Raw genomic sequence first — 17,998 nt, 5'->3', positions numbered from 1 at the left:
CAAACACAATGAAATATTTTACTTTTGTGAAACTTTGCTTGTTTTTTCTGCTTGAGTCTGCGTGCTGCTTGATGACACACAATATTTCATAAATAGGCTTCTTATCACTGTAAAAAATGATAAGTTGACTTAACTTAAAAAAAATTGAGGAAACCCGTTGCCTTAAAATTATTAAGTAATTATTAATAAAAAAAGTATAAGTTAAGTGAATTGTCAATTGTCACTTAACATTTTTTTTTCAATTATTATTTACTTTATAATTTTAAGGCAACGGGTTTCCTAAATTTTTTTTAAAGTTAAATCAGCATCACTTTTTACAGTGCATGAATTACAGAAATGCAGGTTTCTGCTGCCGCAGTTGAAAAAGCTGAAGTTCCAGTGCTGCGATTCACCTACAACCTTGTTTGTTTTTTTGTAATATAATAAAGCTTGACATAACTTCAAAGATAACTAGCCATGATAAACATTTTGTGTCTATACCAACAGAACTTCCAGTGCATGAGTGATTATTTCCTGTCGGTCAGGGAAGTGGAGGTCAGTGGGGTCCACAGACGTATTCCATATCACTTCTGTCTGCCTTCTACAAATATTTACAACAATATTTCTGTGCATACTAATATATCATGTACAGCTCCCATAGACATCCTGAGTGAAGTAGGGTGCACATCATATTTATAGTTCACTATAGTACATTTGAATATAAAATCTTCTTGTGATGTAAAGCTGAATTTTCAGCATCAGTACTCCAGTCTTCAGTTTCACATGATTCTTCAGAAATAAAAAAATATGCTGATTTGCTGCTCAATAAACATTTCTTATTATTATCAATGTTAAAAATTGATTTTTCTGTGGAAATTATAATATATATTATAGCATATCAGTATTCTTGTTGAAAAAACAACAACTAAATCTTACAGAAAGGTCACCAATCTTTTGGAAGGTAGTGCATATCAGGTATTTCTGGCTGTTAGTTTAAAAGCTGATAGGACATTGAAGATGACAGACACAATGTTGCCAATGAGTTTCATAGACCATCAGTGACAGCCCCCTATCAAAATGTGTTTACATCAACCCTCAAACCAATGAACCGTGAAGGCAAATGAGATGACTCAAGACATAAAAACACCACTAGACTGAATTCATAAAGGATATACATAAAATGGGATATGCCTTCATTTGCATACATTTCCAGAACAGAAATCTGAAGATGTGATAATGTCAGGTTCATAATTCTTGTCATTTTATTGATATATTAAAAGTTTTTACAGCGGGGGTTTTATATATCTCTTTACTGAATACATTTTAAAATACTGTCAACAGCCAGAAAAAAAAGACAGTTTTCACCATGTTGTTTAGGAATACAGTGTTGTTTAAAAACAGGTGAATGATATATGAACAAACCATGTAAAAACCTTTAGATTATAGTTAGAAATAAAACTGGAAAGTTAAGTGCTTCTGAAGTGGATATTTCTGGCTCAATGCATAAGAAGAAAAAAAAAAAACATTTTGCATTTTGAGAAAACGGTCTTTAAATTTGCATTGCAATTGAAATCTACAGGTACAACTATATAAAGTGCAAAAAAAGAAGCTCAAAATTGACCAGTGCACGAAAAAACTGAATGGCTGCATCAATTAGATGCTTGTAGTGTCTTGCCTTAAGTTGCACTCCTCAATGTATTGTCACATAATTATAGACCCTTTTTCCACGGTACTAGTTATTGCATTCCAGGAACTTCATAGGTTTAGCACAGGACATGAACCTTTATCCAAAATGCATGCAAAATGAGGCAGACGAGCTTTCTGGGTAGAATTTGCGTCTTACGTGGGTTGCATTTCCTTTTTATGGACCTGCATGACGGAACCACCAGCATGGTCAGAGATAAGTGTATTAGGTCTGGACTTACGTTACAGTGCTGCCCTGTTAGCTTTAGTTAGCGCTATATAAGAGCGGCGTTAACTGCAGAGGTCACCACGTGCAATGTATGGGGCAGAGGGGACACTGGCTGAGGACGGGAGGGATACACAAAGCAGCTTGTGTAAAATTAGAGTCGGCCTCTAGATTTACACTGACAGCAGGAATGTGTGGTTTTAATCAGAACAGACCTTCAGTCTCTCTCCTTCAGTGACTGTGCTCGTGTGCAGGGCTTTGATTAGCTGGACCGCTGCCCTGTGCCCAGCCGAGAGGGTCCTGCCAGACCCGACGGGGAGGTACAAGGTGTGGTAAGGACACCGTAAGCCCAGTGCAGATGGATTACAGTATGTTTCCACCCCACTCTGAGTCTATAATGATGTGTCAGAGACCCACGATGCACTGTCAGATATATTCAATGCAAAATGCTATAACAGCTGGGTTGAAAAGTGTTACAGTTATGTGATGTCGCCTAAGGAAGCAACAAATGAAATCAAAATTGACCGTATTTTTCTTAATAGGCATATTTGTGCACATTTCATCTGTAAAGGAAAAAAAAAAAGTCTTCTCCACCTTATTTTGCAGTGTAGAAGTAAACTATTTTCTGTGAATGTGTCAGACCTGTGATTCATTAGCTGCTATAGGTAGATCACTAAGAATAACAAAGTGCAGTAAACAATAAAATCAATGTGTTTATGATCATAATTTTGAATGAAAATAATATAACAAATACCACTAATAAAACGTATCAGGTTACATATGTAACCCTGGTTCCCTGAAGGGAACGAGACGCTGCGTCGAAACGCTAGGGGAATGCTTTCAGCGTGACCGCGCTCTAAATCACATGTGTAATCTGTCCAATGGAAGGGCGAGATGTCACGGGCAGGTGACGTAATCGACCAGGAAGCATAAAAGCACGTGCGGTGGAACCGACGTTTGCTTCTAGGAATGAAGCAACTGCTCGCAGGGATGCCGGAAGTATGGCCTCGAGACGCAGCGTCACATTCCCTTCAGGGATCCAGGGTTACATACGTAGCCTGAGACGTTCCCTTCCAGGAACTCGAGCTGCGTCGAAACGCTAGGGGAACGAGATGCCCACGCCACCAGACTTCCAAGTCCATGCCCTGTGTGTATCCCTCAGGAGCACAACGAGGGCAAGAGAAAAAAGGCCACGAGTGGCTAAAGTGGGCGGGCATGCGTCCCAAAGGCCAACTTCTGAGAAGTGAGTCTTGATCCCCGAGAAGGGGGAGAGCAGAGGACTCAAGGCTATGTAATAGCATCCTGATCCACCACATAACATAAGCTCTCTGTCCGGAGGCCTCAGCCTCTGGTGGAAGCATGTAACTAGGGGGTGCCTACCTACTGAGAGGCCACCGAGAAGGGCATAGTAGGCAGAATACAGAGCTTCAACAATGGAGAAAAATAATGATTCCCCCCTAAAATATTATACAGTTACAGCATTTACCAGCAGGGCCTAACTAACAATGCTAAAACCTTGATCTCTTGTTCTCCAAACCTACTAGTTTTTCAACCACCTGGTATATGACACCTACTTTTCACAATCCAATAAATTTGAGATGGATAACATCACGTAAGTGCATACTTATCTTGTTTCATGTACTGGTTTATTTTGATATATATCAGAATGCGGAAGAAAACTAGGTTGTGATTTTCAACAACATCCTACTTGTTTCAACTGTTTATTTGAAGTTATTTTATTATGGTTTTTTATAAATATTTTTGTAATTTGTGTTGTGGTTTTGCCATTATTTTGTATTTTATAGGCCCATAGTTTCCATTCATATTTATTTGTATTAGTTTTTGTTATTTTAATATATCAAATTAAACTGAATGAAGGTGAGAAATGTTGCCTTGGCATCTGAAATAAAAATAAGTATTTAAGTTTATATATAAGTTATATATACAATATATAACAATAGTTAACAAGTTCTCGTGGTGTTGCCAGATTTCAAGCACATGAATCTGTGCTTTAGACAAATGCAACACATTATCATTAGCTGCAGTTCTAATTCAGCCTGTCTGCATGCATAAATGAGTGTGGCCTCTAAACCCAAAGTTTAAGGTTAATTGTTATACTAGCTGGTTTAACGTCCACACCTCTCCATGACTCCTGCAGTTGGAGACTGATGCACCACTATAGTGTCTAACAAGCACTGCCTAGATGCTAAAAAGGTCAAGTATCTGTCAAGGCATTGGGGATGCTAATTAGAATCCATCTAGCCATTATGATGAGCTCCATAATATGAAATTCCAACTGTGACTTGTGATAAACCTGGGCCATAAGAAAAAAAAAGAAAAAGTGAGATCACTTAATTCTTCGTTGTGGCGGAACTATTTTGTGTAATGTAGTTAATGTCTTAATCAAAAGCAATACACAGATGGGATGCAACAGAATGAAAGATTAAGTATATTTATTTCTGAGTGTCCACTAAGTCATTGCAAGTGTGCGTCTCTTTCTTTACGTGATAAAAGGATGATGTCATCTCAATTAATCTAATTAAAATCATTCCTGCATCTTCACACTGCCCTGTGAGTATGTGCCAAAACATAATTATGATCTTCATCTCACGGAATGCTCAAACACATGGTGTGATGATGCACCAAAGCCAGATAATTGGCAGCTTTATGCTAATGAAGACTTGGAAGAAAGAAAAAATAAAGAGCAAACCAAATCCAGACTGACAAAGCGTTAGAGAACAAAGGTGTTGTTTGCATTATAATTGTATTCTGCATAAAGTTACTATACCAAAATAATGTGCACATTGTTTATGCTTTGTGAATTTACCATCATTGTTAGATTTCAATTAGTCATTAATTGGTGTAGTGGTTTAGGCTCACGGCTGGTGACCAGAGGGTTGGTGGTTTGATCCCTGCAGGAAGTGAGCCATGAACCAATCAGAACTTGAGCAAGGCACTTAACCCCAGGATGCTCCAGGGGGATTGTGCCTGTAATAAGTTCATGGCGTTGCTCTGTGGTCACATCATTTGAACGTCTTGGAAATAAATTCCATGGTTGTGTGGCGATAAATTAATGATTGTTGTATCTAATTACTTACCTGTGAAGATAGACTCATTTAGTCTCTTTAAGACTGCTTAGGGAAAAACAATGGAGGAACCAAGGGTGTATGTTTGCCCAGAGGAAAGTCCAGTTGCTCAGAGGTTGCTCATTCATTGCTTAGAAGACTTAATTGAGTTCTCAACAATCAAGACATTCTCCTAAAACTAAATAAAATGAAGAATAATAAAAATAGAAAGAAATTATTTGGTCATACAGTTTGTGTACAGATCAATCGATAAATCAATGTGGATAGCAGCTTAAATTATATTGTGTAACCTTTATATCAACTCATTTGTTTTAAAGGGATAGTTCAACCAAACATGAAAATGCTGTCATCATTTACTGACTTTTTTTTTTTTGACTGAAAGAAGATATCAATGGGGTCCAATGTTGTTTGGTTCCAAATGTTCTTTAAGATATAGTCTTTTGATTTTCTGCAGAAGATAGTAAGTCATAAAGGTTTGGAACCACATGAGGGTGAGATTTTAAGAATTTGGGTGAGATTTGAATAAGAATAAGGGTGAGATTTTGAGAATTTAATTATCCCATGAAGATTGAAACATCTAAGGCAACATTTGATGAAACATATGTGTGTTTATATTACAATTAGTAGCAAAAGACTCATGACTGCACACGTTGAGCCTAAGGACAGTCTGAGACTCTTTCAGTACCTTTTAGCTAGCTAAGAAACATCTGAGAATCTGTAGACAAAAGTAGCAAAAGTCTCCATTTCATCTCATTGCTGCTTATGAGAAACAACAGAGAAAATATGGAGATATGTGTTTGAGTTTTCTTTCATGAGTGGTTTTAATTTTGGAAGGGACATTGTAAAATCAATCAATTAACCTGTGGTTCTGTCAGGACCACTATCGTCAATATAACTTATGATTAGCATACATTTTAGGTTGGGGGAATGGTTCTGTTCTGGGCAAACACTCCTTGCCCAAAAACCTGTCATAGCTGCTGAATAATGACTGAAGGGACCTAAGGAAGGATATTATGATTGGTGTTGTGATCCTATAGGTAAATGTGGATCAGCTGAGAGTCAGCTGATGCGAGCTTGACTAACATGGCCTGCCAGAACTACCGCTATGCTCCATTTGTGCATCTATGGTTCAGTGAAGAACCTATAACATCCATGGAACCTTTCCATTGCACAAAACTTTCTTTTTGGTATTCTTTAGATTATTAACATGTTCTTCACTCTTAAAATAATGGTTCTAAGAATTATTCACTGAAAGATTCAAGTGCATGTGACATAATCCTCTATTTTCCCTCTTTGTTCCCTCTCTGTCCATAGGATCCCTCCTTCTCCCTACTGCTCCATGATAAACTGCAGGTGCCCAACAGCACGCGTAAGGCATGGAACGAGCGTGACGGTCGCTGTGACGTGTGTGCCACCCACCTGAGTCAACTGAAGCAGGAGGCTGTCCACATGGTGCTGAGTCTGGAGCAGTGTGACGTGTCTCCTGGCTCTCCTCCATCCTTGGCCTCCCTGGTGGGATCCCGAGGCATCCTCCAGGGTCCCACGCCACCTCGAGACTGGGCGTTCCTCCCTACAGGCCACCATTCCTCGGCTTCCTCCACCTCTGCTACCGTTTCTGCCACCACATCCAGTTCTACCCCAACAACCACCAATGCGAACAACGGTGGCAGCTCCCACCACCCAGCCTACCCCAAACACGGATCCAAACCCAACAGTCTGGGGGTGAGCAATGGTGTGGAGAAGAAGAACAACTCGCCTGGCCACGCAGGAAAGTCCACAGGACCGCAACAGCATCATCTACCCAGCAGCCCCAGCAACTCTAATGGAACTGTGTTGAGTTCTGTCGCACTCCAAGCTCACCAGTACCTGGATGGCCCCTGGACATCTGGACACGTGTCAAGAGCCAATGGCGTCACACTCTATCCTTATCAGGTAGGCATATGTGAAGCCTTATCCATATATCTAGCAATCTATCTATTATGTATTTTCATGCTGTCTGTCGTCCTATACGTCTGTTTGGGTATCATTCTGTCTTTCGTTCTTTCATTCTGTCTGTAATTCTATCTGTCTATCTTTCTGTCTGTCGTTTTTTTGTTCTGTCTGTTGTTCACTTGTCTATTCTATCATTCTATCTGTCTCTTTGTCTGTCTATTTCTGTCTGTCTAGCTTTCAATTGTTCTGTCTATCTTTTTGTCTATCGATTGTTTGTCCTGTCTATCTTTTTGTCAGTTGTTTGTTCATTCTTTATCTGTTTGTTTGTTCATCCTTATCTCTCTGTCTGTTCATCTTTTTGCCTGTCGTTTGTTTGTTCTATAGTTCTCTCTATCTGTTCGTCCGTTTGTCCATCTGTCTTTCTGTCTATCATAATTTTGTCCATCAACCTGTCTTTCTGCCTGTCTATCTATCTATCTATCTATCTATCTATCTATCTATCTATCTATCTATCTATCTATCTATCTATCTATCTATCTATCTATCTATCTATCTATCTATCTATCTGTCTGTCTGTCTGTCTGTCTGTCTGTCTGTCTGTCTGTCTGTCTGTCTGTCTGTCTGTCTGTCTATCTGTCTGTCTATCATTTATTCATTCTGTTTATAGTTCTGTCAGTCTGTCTATGTTGCTGTCTATCATTCATTTGTTCTATCCATCGTACGTTCTGTCATTGTATTTGTCTGTCTAATGTTCATTTGTTCAGTCTATTGTTCTGTCTGTCTATCTTTTTTCTATTGTTCTGTATCTGCCTGTCTGTCTGTCTATCTTTCTGTCTGTCATTCATCCATTCTCTCTTTCGTTATATCTTTGAATCTATCTGTCTGTCTTTCAGTCTTTCTGTGTAGCATTTGTTTGTTCTGTCTTTCATTGTATGTGTCTGTCCATCCGTCTGTCTACTTGTCTGTCTGTCTGTCGTTATCTTAGTATTGCATCGTCACCTTAGCAATGCATCCCAGAAAGTGGCAATGTAGAGTGTTCTAAATCAGTCACTTATGAGGTTCTGTTAGGATGCTGCATAAAAGTAGACTTCAAGACAGCTCATTAGTTTTTTTGGAATAAAACCTTAATTTTTTTTATTCATGGTTGGAGGGTTGGAGCGTCCCTTCGGGGAGAAGTGCCGCCTGATGTAATGAGGTGTTGTTTGCACATTGTGGTTAATGTTGTAATCTGATGATACAGTCCTTTGGGAGACCCTCTGGGCCTAATGTGCATTGGTAATGTATTGGATGGAAGGAATTACATTTTATATAGACTGCATGGGGTCGAGGGAACCCTTTGAGAGAATCAATTTGATTCATTTGTTTGGGCAAAAGCCTAGTTCTTTTGGTCTACTGTGTTTGCAGAGACAGATAAACCATGGAAGGCTAGTTCATTTAGTTTCTTCCCTCTCTGTAATGGGATGGTGTCTAGATTATATCTTTGGAGAGCAAACAATTCATTTCTGGCAGGCAGGTGAGCGACAATCAGTCCACTTGAGACCTAGTTATTTCACTCTGAGATCCAAGGTTAGTGCATTTCTAACCGCAAGAGTCAACATGTCATATTTGAACAAGCATTTGAATAAGGTCCAAATGAGAGATTTTGTTTTAAGAGGGATAATTCAGTCTTGGCTCGTGTTGTCAGTCTTCAGTCTTAATAGGAAAAGAACTTGCAGCAAACTGAATTGAGCACTCAGGAGTCTTTTTGGTAAAGCCTAAGTGAATTAAGTCACAGCAAGTGGATTAGATCTCATCAGAGAGATGTCTTCTCTGGAGTCGCAGTGGCTTATCAGGGAACGTCAGCTGGTTTAGACTCTATTAAGTACGAAGGACTGTTTAATAGCATAGAATCAGCTACTCTGTGGAGATTCGAATCTTTTAAAATAAATTCAACCATACACAGAGGTGCATATAGTATTGTTACCTTAAACATTTAATGATTTGTCAGGATGATCAATATTTCTTGAGCTGCGTTCCAAATTACAGGGTCCCTATGTAGTGTTCACTAATCCCTACATACTCAGTTTGATCTGTATAAGTTAAATAAATTTGTTCACTTTGTCTATGGGTTTTGCATATGATTAATATATTTGTGTAAATATAATATATTGTAGTGCATCAACAGTATTATATGTAAAATATAAAAATGCATATATCATATAATTGGTTACTCTAAATAATGCATATACTGTGGAAATAACACATTATTAATGTGGTATTTTAAGTTCTTTAAACTTTAAATTCCTTCCAATGCCTTTTTGTACAGAATAACTTATATACTTACAAAGCATTATATAAATACAACATTTGGATGCATCTGCATATTGAGTCCTGTTGCAATGAGCTTGCATTGTATTAACCATTTGATGCATGCAATGTTTCCCTTCAGAAAGCAGCAACCTTCTTTTAGAGGCTGCAATTGCATTTGAATCATGAGCATAGCTATGGGCCATTTACTATTTTTTTATATTTTCAGGCACAATCAAGGGGCACAAAAGGAATATGCACTTAAATGTTTCCCCTGTGAGCATTCAGTAGAGTCTCAATAACCATTTTGAATCAACTGTGAAAACTGGCTGTTTATAGATAGACATAAACAGGAATCTCTTAAGGAATATTCAGGTGGCTGTGTTTGGAAATCGATGCTTCATTTAAGTGGCTGAGTGGGTAAATGTTCCTTGATTCAATTTAAAAAATCAAGTCTTTAAAATCCCATTTAGATTTAGAGGAATGTTTTGCAAATGTGTCCTTTCACTGAACTTTGTTCTTGAAACAAAGACACTTTTGTATGAGAATAATCTAATTAACTAGTTACAGTTACAGGTCATGAGTTTGACCTGTGTATGATCTCATAAGAGGTGTAGGATTCGTCTGACAACGAGAAGAATTCTAGGTTTTTTAAGTAGTGTATATACAGTAGATGTTTGTAAATATGTTTTAATATTGAAATGACACCTAATGCATTATGGGATTTCTTTTGAGAAAAAGATACTGTATCTGTCATGAATTTTTAATGTGGAGTATGTTGTAGTACGGCTCTGCTTCAGGCAGTTGTGCATAATTTTTAAGTCTGTTTCTCAATGAGACCTTCCACACACGCAAACATCTGCAGAATTTGTTTCAAACATTTGCTTCTGCTCAGAATGCACAGATTCAAGATGAAGCAGTAACTGCAGATTTTAATTAGGGAAACCATAAAGGAATGAAAATAATAACACATAGGACATTTCCAGTGATTACATTTATACCAAGAACATAGTACTAAGAATATTTTGACCAGATGTTATTTGGTACCGAAACATAAACACATATTTGTTGTCATACATAGCCTCAACTCACTTATTCTTCATATATAATCTGGACCAAGTGTGGTTTTACTTAAATTTTTTGTCAACCTGGAGGGGATATTTTGGATGCTTTGATGGTAGTTTAAATGAACAGCCTTTTATATTGAATCCACAGACAGGTGGATTGTGTTAGTTAGTCCATGTGTTTTTAAGAGAGAACAAGTTGATTTTAATCTGGCTATCAGACAAAAAAACTACTCTGAAATGTTGACATCGTGAGTTAATCAAGAGTAAATTCTTTATTTCAAAGCATTTGAAAGTGTTAAAGCAGTAAGCCATTAAATAATATAGAAAATGTGGTCTCAGGTTCGTCTGCATTTGACAATGTCCTTGAATGTGACTCATAGAGTCGGAATCTATCCATTTTATAATAACACATATTCAAGTGCTTCGAAAGGAAGTTCACGGTAATTGAACACAGGCATGTCTAAGAATTCAAAGGAATAATTCAAGCAAAAAAAAAGAAAAAGAAAAAAATCTGCCACTATTTACTAACTGGGTTTGACATTATGATAGTTTGCTTAGAGATGCTCGAGAACAATGGACGTCAAACTTGCTCCATAACGCTATGTTTGATTTGCAAGCTGCTCTCGAGTTACTTTAGCAGTGAAAAATTACTTTCTGAATTATGTTATGCTTTCATCATTTTAAGATTTTCTTTTTAAATTTCTTGGAGCCTGTTGTTAAATGGACAGTATAATATGTAAAGTTTCTTTCAAAATCTTTCTTTTGTAGCATATATTTATTTATTATGTAAACATAACAGTACTGCCGCTCCCTATTCGCAGAGTACGCAGTTTGCGTAGGGCACCAACTCCCAGGGGGGCACCATCCCAGTTGCTAAAAAAACCCACAAAAAAAAAAAACACTTTCGTTCTATATTAGTATTACAACTAACATATACATATACATAAATAAACATCTAAACATTAACATATATATATAATTATAAAAAATGTGTTTTATGGTGATTGTGATAGACTGTATGCCAATCACATGTGATGCAGCATTCCTGCATTCCACGCCCGTGACCGCCAGTAGCCCCTCACTGCAAAACAAAGATCCAGGGGGCGTGGTTGGATCCACATCTAGGGGGTGGAGACGGGTAGGTTTAGGGGTGGAGATGGGTGGGTTTAGGGATCGGGGGTGCAGACGGGTAGGTTTAGGTATATGCAATGTGGGAGGAGTTGGATCTGGATCCAACCTCACCCCTTGAATCTTGTGTTCTGCAGTGAGGACCATCTCGTGACCGCTCGCGTCTCATGTTTGCGGCTGAAAGCAAATGATCATAATTTGATGGACAGCTATGCCCGTGAAAAGACATCAGCAATCCGGCGCCGAGAAAAAAAAAAAAAAGATGAAGCCCATGCATCACTTTTAGGTAGCCCACATTCATAATCCTGTAACTTTTTGGCTGGTGAAGTTAATAACGTGTTTTAATGTTGGTAATAATTTAACCACCAAAAATGCATATAATATTCTTTCTGACTTTCCATGTTACCTTATGAAAACTAGCCATGGTTTTATTACGAATAAAACCAAAAATAATGGTTCTTGTAGCCATGGATGGTAACCACAAATTAACCATGGTTTTGTTATTTCAAATAATAGTTCACAAAGAAGTATTAAGATAATATTTTTTGTGGTTATAAAAACAGACCTAAGCCAACAATAGCCTTTAAAATGACTTAAAATGCATTATATAAAACAATGAGGCAATTATGATTGGTTAATAATTATATGGTTTCATTGAAAAACACTGTTAAAATACATAATGTAATACAAAATAAACAATGTAGATATTTATATTACATATTGTTACAAATGCCTGTAAAGTGAGCCAAGGGCCTGGTAATAAACTTACAGAACGATCAAGTCCTTTAATATTGACCAAACATTTATGCTAATTCAAATATCCACTTAATCTTTAATTTTTGGCCACCTTTTTGCGATAGAAATGCTACAGCCTCTATCTTCAAAACATGTGGGCATAACAACTCTTAAAAAAATTAGCCACGGTTCTATCGTAGTAAAACTGCTCAATTTTCTTTTGTTTGATTTCTGAATGCATAAGACTATAAAATCAATCAGACAAATGTATTAATAAAATAATAGCCATAGGTAACTGTCTAATTGTAATTTGTAAATAATACAATTTAATTACAATTTATTTATTTACTTTTATATTTTATTAAACTTCTATTTTGACCCCTATAGTGGGTGTTTTTTTTTTTTTTTTTTTTTAACGTCCATAATATTTGGGGGAGGGAGCACAACAATATAGTTCTGCTTAGGGCACCCATTTGGCCAGCAGTGGCCTTGTATAATAATAATAGTATAAATATCATAACATTTTAATGTTTTGTATTTTTATCTTTGTATGCTTTATAAATGTACGCATGCATTTTATTTACTTATTTTTGTATTTTTATTTTTTGTATATTATTATTATTATTATCAAATGACAGAATAAATATTGAGCAAATAATGACATAATTTTCATTTGGGGGTGAACTATTCCTTAAAAGGCTAACATTTTGGCTGAGAATTTGGTCTTGAATGTGTGTTACAGTCAGAGTGTTTGATTTGGTCCCACAAGATTCTCATGGTCAGAGTTTTGGTGGGTCTAATCTTGATTGTGCCAGTTGTTAAACAGCACGGTGGAACAAGGAAGTCATTTAGGCTGTAGATGGGGCACACCCTTCACCTCACTCTAATCACGTCTTCCTTTAGACACACATCTCTCAGCTCTCCCTTGTTCTGTCTGTTCCTCTCCTCCTTGAGCTGAGCTCTGTATCTCCCTCTCCATCTTAATGAGTCTTTTGTGACTCCTCTGCTTTTCACTTCTGTTTACTTTGGCTAAGATGTGTTTTATTTTCTGTCCCCCCCCCCTCGCCCAAGGGGCTGGTTTTTGTGCACAGGAAGCCGTTAAGCTTGCGTTGGAGAGTCACTCCGATAGTGACAATTACCATGGATGCAGGACCTTGTTATAAAAACAGTTTGTGTGCCACACACAGAGCTCTGACATTCCATGTGGACTTTGTCTTATCCCTTATAAAATCTCCTCAAGGAGGGCTCTTTTCTAAAACCCACATCCCTTTCTTTGGAGGATGAATGTGGCTCCCACCCAACAGACACTTTCAGCTTGTGTCCATGTCTACATCACAGGCCCATTTAAAGGCATGACGAGGCAACTTCAGTCTTGAATATGTTTTTATATAAACTGTTGAATCTATGTTTATTATTTCGAGAAAAAGTCCCTTGTAAATCTGGTTCCTTGGCTGGAGTTTATACTATGGGCAGAGAGCATCTGTACGGCGTAGGGGGTCTCCTTTGCTCTGTCAAGAGCTATTCAAAGAGACTCTCTACTTCATAGACTGTACACAATCTGAATACAAATATACCTTATTTTACATTCATCAGGTCAAGCTAGCTGGCTACTCGCCTACTACTTCATGTCACAATCAATGTAAATCTTGCCAAAATAAGAACAGGAGAATCGCATGAGTCACCACTTACAACAATATGTGTCTTGCTTTAATGGTTGCCATGTGTCAGCAGATGGACACAGATGTAAGTGCAATACAATCAACAGGTTTATTGAGTAGCAGCAGAGGGGACTGAGATGAGCAGAATGTCCAGGTAAGCAGACGGGAATGGGAATGTCTCTAGGGGCTTATCTGAGCGTGAACGTCCTTTTTCCTTTTCCAGGGGATCCGTAGGTAACAGCGGAGTGTGGAGACGGTGGAGAACTGAAGCGGTGTAGAACAGGGATAGGAACACTGGTAAGTAGACAACTGGTAAGTAGACAAAAGGTAAGTGGGTCAGGTTAGCCAGCATGAAATGTTTGAGACCAGACAGTGATTGAATGGGAGAAGTGCAGGGATATAGTGCTGTTGATGAGTGCTGACAGGTGGTGGTGATTAGAAATCAGGGTATTGGGATCTGATGAGTGTCGTTAGTGGAGACTGCGGTGACTGTGGTGATTCTCTGACACCATGTGTTTGCAACAACCATTCGGAATTGGATTGAGAATATCTATTAAATAGCAATTAAATTTCCAAATTTGAATTTGATTTAAATTGAGGTCTATAGCAAACATGATGTAGAATTGCAATTTGAATTTCTATAAGAATGTATAATGTAAATGTATTAAAATGTAGAATGAAAATGTCAAAGAAATTCATATGACTAATTTTTAACTGGAATAATGTAAATGTTGACTTGACAAAACTTTGTTTAAAAATAAAAAAATAGTGATAGAATGGATCGACAGATGAATAGACAAATAGAAAGATGATGGATGGATGGACGAATGGATAGAGAGATAGACTGATGGATAGACGGATGAATAGATGAATATAAAGGTGGATGGATGGATAGATTTATGGATAGATGAATGGATGGACAAATAGAAAGATGTTGGACGGATGGATTGATGAACAGAAAGACAGATGGGTGAATGACATAGATTGATTGTTGGATGGATGGATGGATGGATGGATGGATGGACAAATAGAAAGATGGATTAATGGACGGATGGGCAGATAGATAGGTTGATTGATCTATAGATGGTTGAATAGATGAATACAAAGATGGATGGATGGGTAGGTAGATGGATGGATGGATGGTAAATACAGAAAGATGGATGGATGCAAATAGATGGAAGGATAGCTGAATGGATTAGCAGATGGGCGGATGGATAGATAGAAAAATAGATAGATAAACTGAGTGATGGATAGACAAATATAAAGGTGGATGGATGAATGGATGGACCGACGAGTAGAAAGATGGTGGGCAGATGGATAAACGAATAGAAAGATGGATGGATGTCATGTTGGATAGATGGATGGATGGATGAACAAATAGAAAGACGGAATATTGGACGGATGGGCAGATAGATAGATTGATTGATGGATAGATGGATGAATAGACAAATGGAAAGATTTAATTTGTGGAGTGTCGTTCAAGAGGTGGATGGATGGATGGACAGGTGGACAGATGTTTGCAATTCAGTAAATTCCTCTTCCTTTATTCAAGCTTCCTTCATTTAGCTTCCTGTGGAATGTGGCCATTCAAAATTCAATTTTTCATATTCACACTAACTACTGTACTGTACTGTACTTTTTTATACTGCACCTCAGTGGAAAATGTGTGTCATCCCCTTAAGCACATCCCATGGTTTTATTTCTTTTTGTATGTCCAGTGTGCATTCTTATCCAGGACCGTTAGTCCTGTTTTCCATCCCATCTGAATTGAGAAGTGAATGTGAACTGTCACACATAGATATAGAGAGTGCTCAGGGGTTGGTGAAGAATAGTTAATATATCCAGGAGAGGAGTATCCAGGCAGTGCAGTGTGTTCCGGCTTTAATTATGATGAATGAGGAAGTCTCTTCTTGTGGGTGTGAAGGGAGCCGCTAGGGAACGGGGTGGAAGGAAACCTCCACTCAAGGGCTTCTTTTAGATCTTTCCATTCCTCTCTTGGGTATTTCTGCTGCATCAGGAAATTTCCATTCTCAGAAATGTTCTCTGCCTTCCTCATCCATCACAACTGCACTTGGCCCTAGTCTCATGTAAACCTGGAGCTGGTGTAGTCACATGGGGGTCCGGCCTTCTGTTGAAACACATGAAATGAGACATCCATAAAATTACAAGCGCTGGATATTGATATCACACGCACAGGGACGTACTTGGCAATTCGTCATCTGTGGTGAAGTTGCTATAATTGTGCTCAGGGCATTCTAATATGCTTGAATGAATCACTAGAGTGATATTTTCTGCAATATTGAGATTCCTCTCTTTAGTATTTGCAATTTTATAACATACTAAGACATTATGTATCATGTTTATCTTCTCAAGATTTAAAGTTCATGAAATACAGGATACTCTCTTGTTATTCTGGATTTCGTTTTCAAAATAAAACTTGATTAGTGTTAGATTCCATAGATATGTACAATCTGCTATATAATTCTATAATAATACGGCAATTAGATGGCAAATAGATTATATTATTATTTATTTTTCAAAGGCAATTATATATATTTTTTAATTGTATTTAATTTAATTTTATTATTTTATAATTAAATGACATTGTTAACATGGATTGTACCTAAACTAATCCATTGAATTTAATTTAATTTTAATTACATTTATTTTATTATATTTTATTTAGAATTCAATAACACTCTTATTAGGCATGGTTCTTTAAACTGTTTTATTTTATTTTATAATTAGGTAACAGTTTCTTAACACGCATTGTTCCTTTTATTTTATTATTTATTTATTTTTATTTTTTTTATACTTTATAATTTAACAACTCTTATTAGGCATGGTTTTTCTTTTCTTTTATATTTAAAAAATATGGGATAGCGTAAACATATACATTTTGTTCATATAAAAATGCTGTGAGAAAAGTATCTTACAGCGCATTATTTGTAACTAGAGAACTTGGACAGAAGACTTACAATGTAGCTGGCTATCTGTAGATCTTTGAATAACCTTTATCTGACTGATATCAGAAATATTAAGACTTTTAATTTAGCTTTGCAAAGCCATATGGACCAGCAAAGCAGTATGAAGGTCAAAGTCAATGTCAAACAGTTGAACGTGGATGGATAGATGGATGGGGGCATTACATTTAGGCAAACAAAGGGCTACTATCAGACAGAGGAGAGAGAGGAGAAGTAAATGAGGGAGGAGAACGGATGGAGAGATGATGGGAGGATGGGCAGAGAGGTGCAATCTGTGCTGTTGGCACTGCTGGTATTTAATGCTCCTTCTTCTCATTCCTGTACAACAGATGGCAAATCAGCCGTCAGTTCCCAGAGGATCTGACTGGCTGTGAGCAGGGCTTAGTCGTTTCAATGCCGCCATGGGGATTGAATTGCCTCATGGAAAACAAACAGTATTTTTATAAAATCAATATTGTACACTTTTATTGCATTCTTTAGTTTTATGGATATTTTTTTTTTGAGAATTAAACAGACTCTTTTGCTACTGTACCTTTAAAGGAATAGTTCACCCCAAAATTTTCTGAAATTTACTCACTCTCAGGCCATCCAAGATGTAGATGAGTTTGTTTCTTCATCAGAGCAGATTTGGAGAAATATAGCATTACATAACTTGCTCACCAATGGATCCTCTGCAGTGAATGGGTGCCATCAGAATGAGGGTCCAAATAGCTGATAAAAACATCACAATAATCCACAAGTAATTCACACAACTCCAGTCCATCAAATAACGTCATGTGAAGTGAAAAGGTGTGTGTTTTTTTTTTTTTTTTTTTTTTTACTAACCTTTGCTTCCAGCTACCTTTGCACTCTCATTCTGACGGCGCCCATTCACTGCAGAGGATCCATTGGCGAGCAAGTGATGTAGAGCTAAATATCTCCAAATGTGTTCTGATGAAGAAACAAACTCCTACATCTTGGACGGCTTGATTCAGTACATTTTCATTATTGGGTGAACTGTTTCTTTAAGACTTGTAAATTAGCTGTCATGATTGACTGTTTCTGAATACTTAATAGGCTTATATATGTTAATTTGCTCATGATTCTGGCTTTGAAACATCCATTTTTGCAGCTTAGTTTCCATAATTGTTCTGGCTAGGTTTAGGGAGGGAGATTTGCATGATCAGAATTAGATAATGACTATTATGTCATGAGATCATCATTTGACAAGTGTGTACTGAATGAGCAGGATTTA

At 37.4% G+C, this 17,998-nt stretch overlaps 1 protein-coding gene across 2 annotated transcripts in view; it reads left to right on the top strand.

The window, feature by feature from the left end:
* Positions 1-17,998, top strand: part of LOC306886116 (kinesin-like protein KIF26B) — a 103,212-nt gene that overhangs the window by 23,582 nt on the left and 61,632 nt on the right. For both annotated transcript variants that reach the window (XM_079442998.1, XM_079442999.1), the window contains exon 3: positions 6,289-6,906. In XM_079442998.1, the coding sequence (XP_079299124.1) occupies positions 6,289-6,906 (618 nt within the window). The remainder of the gene's footprint in view (positions 1-6,288; positions 6,907-17,998) is intronic.

This window comes from Barbus barbus, assembly GCF_936440315.1.
Source record: "Barbus barbus genome assembly, chromosome: 20".
Taxonomy (NCBI): domain Eukaryota; kingdom Metazoa; phylum Chordata; class Actinopteri; order Cypriniformes; family Cyprinidae; genus Barbus; species Barbus barbus.
This window is presented reverse-complemented; position numbering and strand designations above follow the sequence as displayed.